Source organism: Heteronotia binoei, chromosome 17, assembly GCF_032191835.1.
Source record: "Heteronotia binoei isolate CCM8104 ecotype False Entrance Well chromosome 17, APGP_CSIRO_Hbin_v1, whole genome shotgun sequence".
NCBI lineage: Eukaryota > Metazoa > Chordata > Lepidosauria > Squamata > Gekkonidae > Heteronotia > Heteronotia binoei.
The window spans coordinates 13,483,143-13,497,265 of record NC_083239.1 but is presented as its reverse complement, the minus strand read 5'-3'; the positions used below and the strand labels follow the sequence as shown (position 1 = coordinate 13,497,265).

At 43.9% G+C, this 14,123-nt stretch overlaps 1 protein-coding gene across 1 annotated transcript in view; it reads left to right on the top strand.

The window, feature by feature from the left end:
- Positions 1–13,811, top strand: part of CLSPN (claspin) — a 45,481-nt gene extending 31,670 nt beyond the window's left edge. The window contains exons 18-25 of the mRNA XM_060257577.1: positions 496–632; positions 3,613–3,777; positions 3,917–4,038; positions 6,629–6,759; positions 7,547–7,643; positions 9,792–9,874; positions 11,251–11,412; positions 12,746–13,811. Of these exons, the coding sequence (XP_060113560.1) occupies positions 496–632; positions 3,613–3,777; positions 3,917–4,038; positions 6,629–6,759; positions 7,547–7,643; positions 9,792–9,874; positions 11,251–11,412; positions 12,746–12,856 (1,008 nt within the window). The 3' untranslated portion in view covers positions 12,857–13,811. The remainder of the gene's footprint in view (positions 1–495; positions 633–3,612; positions 3,778–3,916; positions 4,039–6,628; positions 6,760–7,546; positions 7,644–9,791; positions 9,875–11,250; positions 11,413–12,745) is intronic.
- The last annotated feature ends 312 nt before the right edge of the window (positions 13,812–14,123 follow it).

Here is a 14,123-nt window from a genome sequence, read left to right as displayed (position 1 = left end):
CCCTCTCAAAATGAGCTGAATTAGCTGCTACTGTAAGAACAAGACAGGTCAAGATTCTCCTGTCCTCAAAGGAGATCCTTTTAAAGTATCTTATGTGCCATATGCTGCAGTATATTTTTTGTTTCTGAACACCAGCCTTCCTCTTCCTTTTGCTTTTGTTTGTGTGTGTGTGTTTTTCCCATTCAGATCCAAACATTAATTCAGCTAGCTGTTTCTCAGCAAGCATTGATCTCATGCTTTCAATCATCTCTCTATGACCATAAGGTCTAGAAACTTTTCTTTTTAAATTGAGCCTACAGTCCCTTGCATTGAATTGATACCTCTCTTGTGGGCTTCTGTGCCCTTCCAGAATTGTGCAGCCCTGCAGTTGGGATAATTTTGAATGAAAGGCAGGCCTGAAAATAAATAAAATCAACATAAAGTTTTCAGGGAATGATAATGGAGCTGGTAAGATGCTGCAAGAATTTCTGAACCCATGATTTTCTGGACTGATAGGATGAGAAGAGCAAAAAGGATGAGGAGGAGAAAGAAGAGAGTGAAAAGGAGGAGGAAGAAGAGAGTGAAGATGAAATAGAAGATGATGATGACGAAGAGGAGATATTGCGACAAAGAGAAGGAGTGAAGAAGAAATTGTAAGTCCATTCTAGCCTTGTTGATAAAACAAAACACTATTGTAGTTCTATTATCAAATAAAGTTTCTGTTGATTGGATATGGAAGATGCTGGCCGAAAAGTTGTCCTGAGGCTCACCTGAAAAGATGAACATCCCCCCCCCCCCCACCTGTGGTGAACACGGGTCTACGCTTCCACTAAAGCTACGTTGTGGCATATCCAGGCTTTGAATTCAGCAGGAGCTCACAGGAGCACAGCTCCTGAACCTTTCTGAGGGTTCCCCCTCCTCCTCCCCACCTTGCCCATTGCATAGTAGGTGCAGCTGCATAACAATCCCTGGATGAGCTCCACCACCTATTTTTCTACAAAATGACCCCTGCGCATATCCTTCCATAGCTCTTCATCTTTGGAATGATGTGAACAGGAAATGCAGACTGGGAGTCATGATTGTGGTAAATGTGCTGTAGCGTTGCAGCCATTCCATCTGCAGGACTGTTCTAGTTCGGCAAAGTGTGTTTCTAATTTAGACAGAAAATACAAGGGGTTTTTTGGGGGGGAGGGGGGTTGTATGTGTCATTTTCAAAATGTAGGCCTGGTTCTGAGATGTGGCAAGATATTTGAAATGAGAACATAACCCAGAACCTCTAGGTCTGCTGCTGCTTCTCACTGGGAAGCCAGCCAGTTTGGAAACCCTCCATTGCTTTCTCATGCAGCTTTTGGCACATTGGTCCCTGGACAAGTTTGTGCAGCAAACAACCCTGGCAAGGGCTATCTTGATGGTGCCAGTCTCTGCACAGGGAATGAATGTGTCCAAGAGTTTTCTGAAATATGTATTGGTTTTATGCTTTTAATTCTACCACCTATCTGGATAGTTTGGCAGCTTTTGGCTGTAGACCATGCCTTTGAACATATGAAGCTCCCTTATACTGAATCAGACCCTTGGTCCATCAAAGTCAGTATTGTCTTCTCAGACTGGCAGCGGCTCTCCAGGGTCTCCAGCTGAGGTTTTTCACACCTATTTGCCTGGACCCTTTTTTGGAGATGCCAGGGATTGATCTTGGGACCTTCTGCTTACCAAGCAGATGCTCTACCACTGAGCCACCATCCCTCCTACATATGAAGCTGCCTTATACTGAATCAGACCCTCGGTCCATCAAAGTCAGTATTGTCTTCTCAGACTGGCAGCGGCTCTCCAGGGTCTCCAGCTGAGGTTTTTCACACCTATTTGCCTGGACCCTTTTTTGGAGATGCCAGGGATTGATCTTGGGACCTTCTGCTTACCAAGCAGATGCTCTACCACTGAGCCACCATCCCTCCTACATATGAAGCTGCCTTATACTGAATCAGACCCTCGGTCCATCAAAGTCAGTATTGTCTTCTCAGACTGGCAGCGGCTCTCCAGGGTCTCCAGCTGAGGTTTTTCACACCTATTTGCCTGGACCCTTTTTTGGAGATGCCAGGGATTGATCTTGGGACCTTCTGCTTACCAAGCAGATGCTCTACCACTGAGCCACCATCCCTCCTACATATGAAGCTGCCTTATACTGAATCAGACCCTCGGTCCATCAAAGTCAGTATTGTCTTCTCAGACTGGCAGCGGCTCTCCAGGGTCTCCAGCTGAGGTTTTTCACACCTATTTGCCTGGACCCTTTTTTGGAGATGCCGGGGATTGAACCTGGGACCTTCTGCTTCCCAAGCCGATGCTCTACCACTGAGCCACCATCCCTCCCCATTCTTTCTCTCCTGGCTTTTAATAACAGACACCTGTGCTCATCATGGACATTATTTCAATGTTTACAGAAACATGAAAACAGTAAAGGAATCCTTCCATCATTTAAACATTTTAATCCTTTGCATCCCCGATCCTAGCCTGAATATATCGCAGTGATGAGGACCAGAGATACTTAGCCATTGACAAACTATCCAGGCTTTCCAAATAATCTTGATGCACATAACACAAGCTTGTAAAGCCATTTGCCTAATGGGATTAATCATTATTTCTAGGCAAGCAGAGAGGAAAGGGTTTGTAATCTAGAGGAGTTTTTGCTTTCAGGCATCAATATACTAGTAGTGACTAACTGAAGTATGTCTGAAAGCAGGATGGTAAAAACTTCAGTGGCGTCAGATTTATTGGAATGGCTGACATCTTATTGGCTACTGCTACTTCAAGCAGTAGTGTCTATTAATATACCATCTGTAACATGCCATAATGCCTTGGTGTGTTAGGCATTCTAATTCCTATGAGATGCTCTAGTTCAGAGGTGGGCTAAGCAGCCTTCACCCCAACATATATAGACCATTTTGCTTGACCAGATTTCCACCCAACAGTCAAGGCATTGGCAGCACTGCTAGGAGCAGCAGTGCAGGAGAAATCAATAGGCATGGCTGTTATGCCCATCATCACCTCCCAGACCTGCACAGCGACCAGTCAAGGCAAACCCTTGAGATACTGGCAATGCCTGTGAGGTTTGGCTTGCTCCAACCATGTCTTGCTAAGTATAACCCTTGTCTATCTCCCCCCACCCTTTCATTTCCTAGCACACCAACATCTTCACAGGTAGATGCATTTTCTTCAACACTTGCTCCCACCCTACTCTAATATAGAGGTCAGAGTGCACATGCTTTGTGTTTGTGAGCCTTTGCATTTGATTCTGCCATCTCCGAGGTACAGAGATTTGCTGGCAGCAGGACAAAGAGAGCGCTTGCTTTTACCTGAGACCTTGGAGAGCTGAGGTCAGGTCCTGTGGCTCCATTCCGCTAGTGGAGATACTTCCCTCTGACCAAAGGAGCCTTCCTGTGATGTGAAATGTTCTGAGCATCTTGTGTCAGGCAAACGCTTCTTCCACTGGAAGGAAATGCAGCACCATTGCAGATTCCTTGGCGATCAGGGGTAGACGTTGCTGAACAAGGCAAATCTTTAGTCCGTCTCTGTATATTGTAGCTTGTTAAATCTTACATATTTATATTGTTGTTTTTTGTCTTATTCCTTTGAACCTGTCAGTAAATTGCAGGACTTCATGGAGGACGAGGCTGAGCTGTCAGGAAGCGATGTGGGAAGTGAAGATGAATATGATGGCGAGGAGCTCAATGAGTATGAAGAGGAAATCATTGATGAGGAGCTCCCCACTCCTGTGGAACTCCAGGACCAAGTCAACAAAATACACATGTCAGTAGCTGGAGATAAGCTGATACAATTTTATGCTTTGAATTAGTGGGCAGTGCCCTTTCCTTTTCGGAGAATGGCAGCCTCATTCTTGAATAAAGACTGATCTAAGCTTTCCTTCCCTTCTGCGGGATTCTTTTAGGAAGGTGATGCTGGATGAAGACAAGCGGCAGCTCCGCTTGTATCAGGAGAGGTACCTTGCTGATGGAGACCTACACAGTGATGGCCCCGGGCGAGCAAGGAGGTTCCGGTGGAAGAACATAGGTACAGTCTCTCCCAGATCTGCTCAGCCTGTGATTTCTGCAAGCTGAATGCAGTTTGCCAGCCACAAAATAGAATTTGCCAAATGCTTGATAAGGTTTACTGAGCCCCTAGTGGACATAGTTATTTCTGATTTGATTTGCAGAACCTTGGCCATCTTCCAGACATTGGCCAGCGTCTTTGTTGAGTCTGTGTATACCAAAATATAGGAGAACTTTTCTGTTGGTACACTGCACCATTTTGCCGTCAGCAAGCCTTGTGGGAACATTACAAACAAATACCTTCAAATGATTGACAGTGTCCACAGGGAGACAGACACTCTATTCAACCTAGGTGATGGTGTTTTATAGTTACTACCAAAGCATTAAAGATGAAGTAATTGATCCATTCCTGTCTCTGGTACCCTTGCTGGGAAAAATGTACATATAACTGAAAGACTGGCTGTTTTTGTTCTCTTTGTTAATGTAGCTTTGAGACTAAATACTGAAAGTTGAAATACTGTTAACCAAACGTGTATAAACACTATAAAACCAAGTATAGTGCCTGCACTGTAGTACTGAAGGAGGCCTGCTGACTGTATGACAAAAAGTTAAGAGGGTTTGTTGAACTCCTAGATTACTGTAATACACCGTTCACAGGCTGTCTTCTATTGATCCTAAATGTTTGGGTCCAAATCATTGTCGGGAGAACAATGGCACACTTGAGAGCAGGGCCCTCTTCTGACTCTTATGCTTCTGCTCATTGGCTAGAGCAGGCCTTGACAAATGTTCCCTGGCTTTAGGAGCCAGCCCCAAAATTTAGAAGCCATAGTCATTTTTCAGCTTTCAAGTTTTATGTTTTAAAGACCCCATTTTTAAATTATTGCTTCAATAAAACCTAATCCTGAACTCTTCACTATTTTGTTATAGATCAGTATGGGCTATCGTCACCATAGCAAAACCTATCCCTAACCTCTGCCCAACTTCCTATACTTTCATTATTGGTTTAAAAAGTTTCAGCAGACTGAGTACAGGTGTCAGTATAGAAAGCCCTTGGTTAAGAAATGAATTCACCACCAACGAATGATGCAAGGTTAACATATAAATGAGCAGTGACATTACTGATAATGGCAATGACAAGACCATCATGCAGCTGCATTTTTATATCACAGCAAAACACATTTTGATGTGAAATGAGAAATAAGCTTCATACTACTGACGATCAGCAAGAGACACTACAAGAAAATAATTGCTGAAAATACGAGGTGCCACAATGAAATTTCTTGCCACCGTAGTGACCTGCTGCCTAGGAGGAGGTGCTCTGGGTCAGAGGTCTGCTTAAGTCAGTGAAACCCTCTCTGCCCCCAGATGTAATAAAAAGAAATATCTTTCACATTTATATACTGGGACCTGGTTGAGGATGGGGTAGGGGAGTGAATCCCAGTGGTAGGAGGCAACATCAGGGGAAGGCCTCAGTCTCTATGCCCTGTTGTTGGCCCTTCAGAGAAACTGGTTGGCCACAGTGTGAGTGAGAACACTACACTAGATGACCCACTGGTCTGATACAGCAGGGCTTTTCTTATGTCCTAAGCTCCCCCCCCACACACACACACTTCTTGTGTATGAACTGGGCCCTGGAGATGGCTGCTTGCAGCTTACCGTCATATATGCCACAATGTGGCCTGATACTGCTGTGCCATAAAGATCTTCACCTATGGTGGGCTGTTGAAAATATGAAGCTTGGGGAACCTGCATACAATCTGAGAAAGGGTAGGTGGGCTACTTCTCTGTCCGGAGAGCCAGTTTGGTGTAGTGGTTAAGTGTGCGGACTCTTATCTGGGAGAACCGGGTTTGATTCCCCACTCCTCCACTTGCACCTGCTGGCATGGCCTTGGGTCAGCCATAGCTCTGGCAGAGGTTGTCCTTGAAAGGGCAGCTGCTGTGGGAGTCCTCTCAGCCCCACCCACCTCACAGGGTCTCTGTTGTGGGGGAGGAAGGTAAGGAGATTGTGAGCCGCTCTGAGACTCTTCGGAGTGGAGGGCGGGATATAAATCCAATATCTTCATCTACCTCACAGGGTGTCTGTTGTGGGGGAGGAAGGGAAAGGAGATTGTGAGCCGCTCTGAGACTCTTCGGAGTGGAGGGCGGGATATATCTTCTTCTTCTTCTTGTCAAGTGCAGATGATCTGGTTTCCTTGTATGTGGCTTCAAAGCAAATGCTGCTGCTCTAACACAGAGAGGAGCCATGACTCAGAGCACTTAAATGGCACACAGAAGTTCTGCAGCTCAGTCCTTGGCATCTCTGCTTAAAGGACCTTGGGTGCCTACCAGGACAGCTGCCTCTGACCTTGGAGAGCTGCTGCCCAATTGGAATAGACAGTACTGAACTAGAGGGAACAATGGTCTTGGTTGGTGTAAAGCAGCCAGATATAGGTGGTTATCCAGAGGCTGCATCCGGAACGGACTCCAGATGTTTTGCCTCTTCCCCTTGTGATGCTATCATAACTCCATTTTAGAGGCAGAATTTGAACCCCAACTTTGAGCTGTGACTGCACGAGGGGAATCTTTCAGAAGATTTTGGGGAGAAGTAATTAATCTTCTGTCCATTGTTTTAGATGATTCTTCTCTGATGGATATGTTTCACCAAGATGGTGATGATGTAGAGGAGAATGAAGAGCATCTCAGTGAAGTAGAGGCTAAGCGGAGGAAGGAACGCTTTGAGAGGGAGCAGTGGCTCCGTGAACAGGTAGCAAGTTTAATCTTCTTGCTGAAGCTGCTTCTAGGACTGTTTGCATACTTCCTGCTTCTATCAAACCATAATTGTGAGAGAAGAGGGAATCTTCTACCTTGTCACACTTGATTTGAAAATGCAGAAAAGTTTATCGATTGGTTGGTTTACTACTGATTGGGTCTAAGCAAAGGCATCAAAGATAACAAATAATGGTAATTAAAAGTTTAATTAAATGTCTTAATGCCAACATTGGTGGTAGACTTTTCAAGCACAAAGTATTTTTTGATTGGGTGATTATGGATGAAGAAATTTGGAATTCTCTTCAGTTCTATGCAAACACAGATTGGACTGATGTATATTATCACTCCAAAGAATAATTGGTTGTACAAAAGTCTTAAAATGCAGTCAGTAAATAGCATGTAGAGAAATTTTGAAAAGCAGCTAACAGGCTTTGTAAGAAAACTCTGCTAGTATTGTACAACTCAGATTCTTAAAGAACATCAGTGGTTTAAAGACTGATTCGTGCACTTCGCTTTTTAGAAAAAAAAAGAAGTGTACACCTAAAATATACCATGTGAATGAGACAAAATTGCACCCTCTGTTTCATTGGGCAGCTAAAATTGTGTGGTTGTTGTTGAACAAACATTCATCAGGGCACTGCAGCCAATGTGTGCAATGATGGCCCTCAAGGTGATGTTTGCTTTTTTAAAAAATTGCTGCATCAGTACAGTAGGTTTCAGCCCAGTTGTTGTTTCTGCTTTTGAATTATTTTCTCCTCTGATGAAGGTCTTTTTATTTGTAGTCAGAGAAAGGAGAAAAGGAAGAGGAAGATATTGATGAAGACAGCCAGTTCATGAAACTGGCTAAGAAACTGACTGAAAAATCCCTACAAAAGAAAGGTCAGTCTGCTTCATACTGAAGAGCTTGCAGAATGTTTGCTTGGGATGGGTGGGTGGGTTTTTAAATCCTAGCAGTGAACTCAAAACTCCACGATCAGGTTCTATGTTTGAAATACGCTTTTCATACTTGCTATCCTTCACAGTTAAATCGTAAACATGTATTCTCAGAAGTTCAATAGTAAATGTGCTTAGTATTGCAGTCCTAAATATGTAATCACTGGGCAAGTATCTGTAGTGGTCTGTGGTTCCTGAGAGGAAGGAGTGAGAAGATGCCTGGTGGGTTTTGATTTTGGGACTGTGTGGAAGAAGAGGAGAAAGGGTTTAGAGGGCAAGGATGGGAAGAGCTATGTAAGTGAAAACAGGGGAGGTTTCTTATTGAGCTGGTTGTGTTTGTCTTTTCTTCTTCCTCTGTTGCATATTTTTAGATCTGGGAATTTTCTTTGAGACAGGAAACCCATACACATAAAAAGAAATACCATATTGCTTTCCTTCCCTTGAACTGGATTCAATTCTCATGGGAAATCTCTCTATATTGTATAGATCTGTAGCAGGTCACACATTTGCTTCTCTTCCCAAATAGTGGTCTCTAAACTGTGACTTACCTTTTCCTCTTTGGCTGGACCCAGCATGACTCTATCTGAGTGGTCTGTCCAATTAACTTTCCGCCTCTATGGAGCCAGCATGGTGCAGTGGTTAAGAATCATAGAGTTGGAAGGGACCTCTAGGGTCATCTAGTTCAACCCCCTGCACAATGCAGGAAACTCACAAACACCTCCCCCTAAATTCATAGGACCTTCATTGCTGTCAGATGGCCATCTAGCCTCTGATTAAAAACCTCCAAGGAAGGAGAACCCACCACCTCCCAAGGAAGCCTGTTCCACTGAGGAATCGCTCTAACTGTCAGGAAGTTCTTCCTAATGTTGAGCCAGAAACTCTTTTGATTTAATTTCAACCCGTTGGTTCTGGTCCTACCTTCCAGGGCCACAGAGAACAATTTCACACCATCCTCTATATGACAGCCCTTCAAGTACTTGAAGATGGTGATCCTATCACCTCTCAACCGCCTCCTCTCCAGGCTAAACATCCGCAGCTCCTTCAACCTTTCCTCATAGGACTTGGTCTCCAGACCCCTCACCATCTTTGTCGCCCTCCTCTGGACCCGTTCCAGCTTGTCTATATCCTTCTTAAAATGTGGTGCCCAAAACTGAACACAATACTCCAGATGAGGTCTTACCAGAGCAGAGTAAAGTGATACCATCATATCATGTGCTCTGGACACTATACTTCTGTTGATACAGCCCAAAATTGCATTTGCCTTTTTAGCCATCACATCAAACTGTTGACTCATGTTCAGCGTATGATTCACTAAGACCCCTAGATTCTTTTTGCACATACTACTGCTAAGACAAGTCTCCCCCATTCTATAACCATGCATTGGATTTTTCCTACCTAAATGCAGAACTTTACCTTTATCCCTGTTAAAATTCATTTTATTGGTTTTAGCCTGTATCCTGTTTCTGTCTTCTTCTGTGTTTGCAACCCCTCCCAATTTAGTATAATCTGCAGATTTAATAAGCATTCCCTCTATTCCTTCATCCAAATCATTGATAAAGATGTTGAACAAAACAGGTCCCAGGACAGATCCCTGAGGCACTCCACTTGTCACTCCTCTCCAAGAGGATGAGGAACCATTCACAAGCACTCTTTGGGTGCGATCTGTCAACCAGTTACAGATCCACCTAAGGGTAACAGGATCCAAACCACATTTTACCAACTTGTCAACAAGGATAGTATGTGGAACCTTATCAAAAGCCTTACTGAAATCAAGATAAACGACGTCTACAGCATTCCCCCAATCCAGCAAGGTAATTAAGAGAGGTGAACTCTAATCTGGAGAACTGGGTTTCATTCCCCACTCCTAATGAAGCCTGCTGGGCAACCTAGGGTCAGTCACAGTTCTCAGAACTCTTTCTGCCCCACCTACCTCACAAGGTGCCTGTTGTGGGGAGAGGAAGGGAAGGCGATTGTAACCTCCTTTGAGACTCCTTACAGTAGAGAAAAGCAAGTTATAAAAACCGGCTCTTCTCTGCGCTACACTACTACAACACCAGCCCAAATTTACACAGCTTTCTTTCTCTGTTCATCTAGCACCCCCAGTAATAGCAGCACAGGAAACAAAATTGATACCTAGGAATCCATTTGAAACCTTACAGTGTGCCAGCAACCCACAGGTGAGTAGCTCCGTGGCCTAAATCTGAGGATGATTTTTTCCTCTTCATAGTGCAACCAGATAGATCTCCCCCACCTCCATCCCCTAAAATGAGTGTGGGACTCACTTTGAGTAATGGATGTTGGAGCGTATGGCAAGTTATTGCCTTGTCTTTGAACATGTGAGATGCAGGAGCTCAGTTGTAGAGCTGTGTGCTTTGCAAGTAGAAGATCCTGGGTACTCAGTCCCTGGCTTCTTAATGTACAGGACTGGGGGAGATCTATGCTGAATATCACAGAGATCAACTGCTAATCAGCCCTGACTATGCTGGGTGGGTGTGATTTCCAAAATGTATGTTTGTAACACATTTCTAATACAGCCAGTTTCTACATAAACAAAAGGCATGAAAGACTTTTATTGAGAAAAACACAAAGCTTCCTTAATTGCTTCAGACTATTGGTCTATAACGATCAGTCTTGCCTTCTCTGGCTGGCAGCAGCTCTCCAGGATTTCACATCACCTACTGTCTGGCCCTATTCAACTGTTCATGTCAGGCATTGAACCTGGGACCTTTTGCAGGCAAAGCAGATTTTTTACCACTGAGCCATGGTCCCTTCCAAAATTAATAGATTGCATGAATACACATGAAGCTGCCTTCTACTAAGCCAGACCATCAAGGCCAATCTTGCCTATTCTTCAGCAGCCTTCCAGTGTCTTGGGATGAAGTATTTCACAGTTCTAAAACTGGAGATGCCGGAGATTGAACTCAGAACTTCTGCATAGTCAGAACTTCTGCATGCTCTTCATCTGAGCCCGAGACCTACCTTGATTGTAGAGTGTTTCCCTGTGAGAAAAGGATAATCTGCTGTTTTGAGTAGTGTTCACTGTACTAAACTGGGGTGGTTTGTATGGTGTGTGTGTGCATATGTGTGTGTATCCGGCATACATTCTGAACATCTTTGTCCAAGATGTCTTCCAGGAAAAACCATAAAATAACAGAGCTGTGAAACAAGATAAAGGGGGTATAAAAGGTATAAAAACTGCAAAGAGACCAATAACTGCATTAAAGCAAATGGCATAAAATAGCTTAAAACAACAATGCATAGATTGAGAAAGGAACAAGAAATCAAATGAGTGAATGATAGGAGGTCCTGAGCAATCAGCAGTTTATAAATGCTAGAAAGTACAGCCAGCCAAATGGCATATATTCCATAAATAAAGTGTCACACCAGAAAAGGCCTGGTTCCTTGAAGCCACCCATCTTCAGATCGTAGTAGCGTATACAGCAGAGTCAGAAGCAGATCTTAAAAAGTAAGCAGACTGAACTGGAAGCAGGAAGTCCTTTTATATACCCTGATCCTTGACCTGTCTTGTACCTTTGTACATTCCTCTTTACAGCTAAAGAATGGATCACTGCTGAATAGACCTAAAGCAGTCCTACAGAAACTGTCAGCAATGTCGGACCTCAACCCAAATGCCCCCCGGAACTCACGCAATTTCATCTTCCAAACACTTTCCCCTGAGAAGAGTGAGGAGACAAAGGAGAAGTCCAGGCCACAGGTAGGTATCTGCTAAGGGATATTTGTGTGGGGGAGGATCAATTATTATGTTGTAGCCATATTTCATTCTGCTGTGCTAGTTGTACCTGGGTAGAATTGTCCGGGGCAGAATCAGCACCCACGGCTCACCAGCACATTGAGGCAGCTGTGATCTTTACCTAAGGTGCAACATCTCTGTCATACCCTTGGAAAAGCAGATTAGGTGCACTTGAACATATGAAGCTGCCTTATACTGAATCAGACCCTTGGTCCATCAAAGTCAGTATTGTCTTCTCAGACTGGCAGCGGCTCTCCAGGGTCTCAAGCTGAGGTTTTTCACACCTATTTGCCTGGACCCTTTTTTGGGAGATGCCGGGGATTGAACCTGGGACCTTCTGCTTACCAAGCAGATGCTCTACCGCTGAGCCACCGTCCCTCCCCTATGGACACACTTGGAGTATGTCCGTTCCAAGACTTTGAAGGGTCTGGTTGTGCACATGCTTGTGTATAGGTGTGAAGTCTATACTATTGCTTAAAGTTGTGATTCAGTCACAGCACTGCAGGAATTCCCATGGTTGATATCAAATGCCCACGTTAAAGGATCTTGGGTAACAATACCAGGAAAGCCTTCTGCCTGAAACTTAGGGAATATGAACCACAGGGATGCCGCTTTATATCTTTTACATGCTTCTAGCTTGTCTGCAGCAATCTTATTTTGGAAACTTCTTCACTGTAGGTTCTCCATCAGTTCAGTGTCACCAGTTCCCACCATAATGTTTCCTGCATTTTCATACTTGTCAGCATCTCAAAGGAAGTCTCTCTAGTGTGCCTTGGGGCGGGGAAGAATGTGGAGGGACTAGTAACTACAGTCAGGGATGCCAAGGGGTAAGAGAAAATAGGAGAAGGAGCACTTTCCCTGTAATGGATGGGACAACTTGAAAGTGGATTGCCTCTGTGAACATGAGAGATGATAGAAGTTTATTATGCTTGTCAGGTGCCTGGGTGGAAATGGGACAGTTGTTGCTTTGCTTCTGAGCTTTCCGTGTGTATCTGGCTGACTACCGGGCACTTGCCGGATTGGAGCCTGCAAGACAGTTCTTACATTTTCCTGTCTTTGGCAGCTTCTGAGCTCTGAGCTGCTTCCTTGCTGCTCTTTTTTGCAACCAAGATGAATGGTCTGTTTAAAATATTATTGTTTTGGACTGTCTGATGTTGACACACAGTCATGTCTGCAGTCACATGTAGCAAATTAATTTGGCCTGCTAGGCAAGAAGACAGCTGGTGATTCTTTTTTGCTCTTAACTCTTGTGACTTTCCTTGCAGTGCTAGCCTAATGGTTTTATGCTATTTTCCAGGGGAAGAAACGAGCTCCTGTTCCCATTACAGCCTTGTCTCCCAAGCGGCTTCGACTTGATGGTGCTTCTGTTCAAGGAACCCGGAGTATATTCCAGTTCTTGGAGCGGTAGGGGTAGCGATGAATTGGGCCAATTGACATTGTGTCTTGCTGTGTTCCATGCTATGCAGACCTCTGCTATCCAATGGCAAAGACCTGATAGCTCCTCGTGGCCCCCTCTGGAACTGCCTCGTGCCACCTGATAATGTCCATCACTTTGCAAGGGGTCCTTGCTCCAACTCCAGACTTCTGCTTTAAGGGAAAGTGGTTTCCCTATTGGATGCTGCTTCAACTTGAGCTTCAATGGAATTAGCACTTCTCTGTTTAAGTGTTCTCCTTTCGGGGGGTAATTGACTGTTGCTGTGCTTCCTGGAAGTCACTAAGGTGCTCAATACTGAGGCCCTGTGATCTTTTTTCTTACCACTACGGAGGGTCAGGAAACTCCCCCCCCCCCCAAAAAAAAATTGACATTACCCTTATTTTATATCTTGGAAAACTCCAGTTTTATTTTGTTTTTTTTCCCTAAAAGACCACACAGAGTTGTAGAACAAAGATAAGTAGGGTTCTTTTGTCCTCTGTTCACCATGCCCCTTCCTTATTTGTTCTGTGTGTGTGTGTTTTAACAAAACTTGAATCCTTGTGGAGGAGGAAAGAAGGAAAAGAGATGGGCTTCTTGAGATGGTCTTTCCTTTTCACTCCTTCATAGCCTTCTTTGGACACTTTTAACATTTAAAACTGCGAACTAGCAGATTGATCTTGTTTTCAGCTAGGTCAGATTTTTAGGCAGCATTGACAGATGAACTGAGTTAACGCAGCATGGGTTGGTCTCCTATCGGAATATGTAGCGCTGAAGACATTTTATGGTGTTATCCTGCCTGGCGTGGACAAGCTCAAAATTCATTTCTTCAAGGGCTCAAGACCATAATCCCAGTTTGTAAATTAGTCCTGTAAATGCAAATGTGTGTTGTATAAAACAAACAAAAATGGTGTGTATGCTACCAATAAAGAACATAATACTGTACCAAGCAGACTGTCGTAATAACTTTTTCTTTTAATCTTCCATGAAAAATGGGAATAGTTAATGCCCAGAGCAGAGATTTCATATGAAATGGTTTGGACTGTGTTGTTAATGCCTCAGGCATTATGTGCTGAATGTCCTTTCTCTTAAATCTGTTTCCCCCCCACCTTTTTTTTGTGCTAAGACTGGCACTTGTAGATGCATTATTTTTCAACATTTTCCAGTAAAGATAGGCCATCAATAGTAGTAATGCTTTCTTTAGCATCATAGCTGATAAAGCACCATGGAGACTCTATTTAAGTGGGAAAGTGACATATAAATG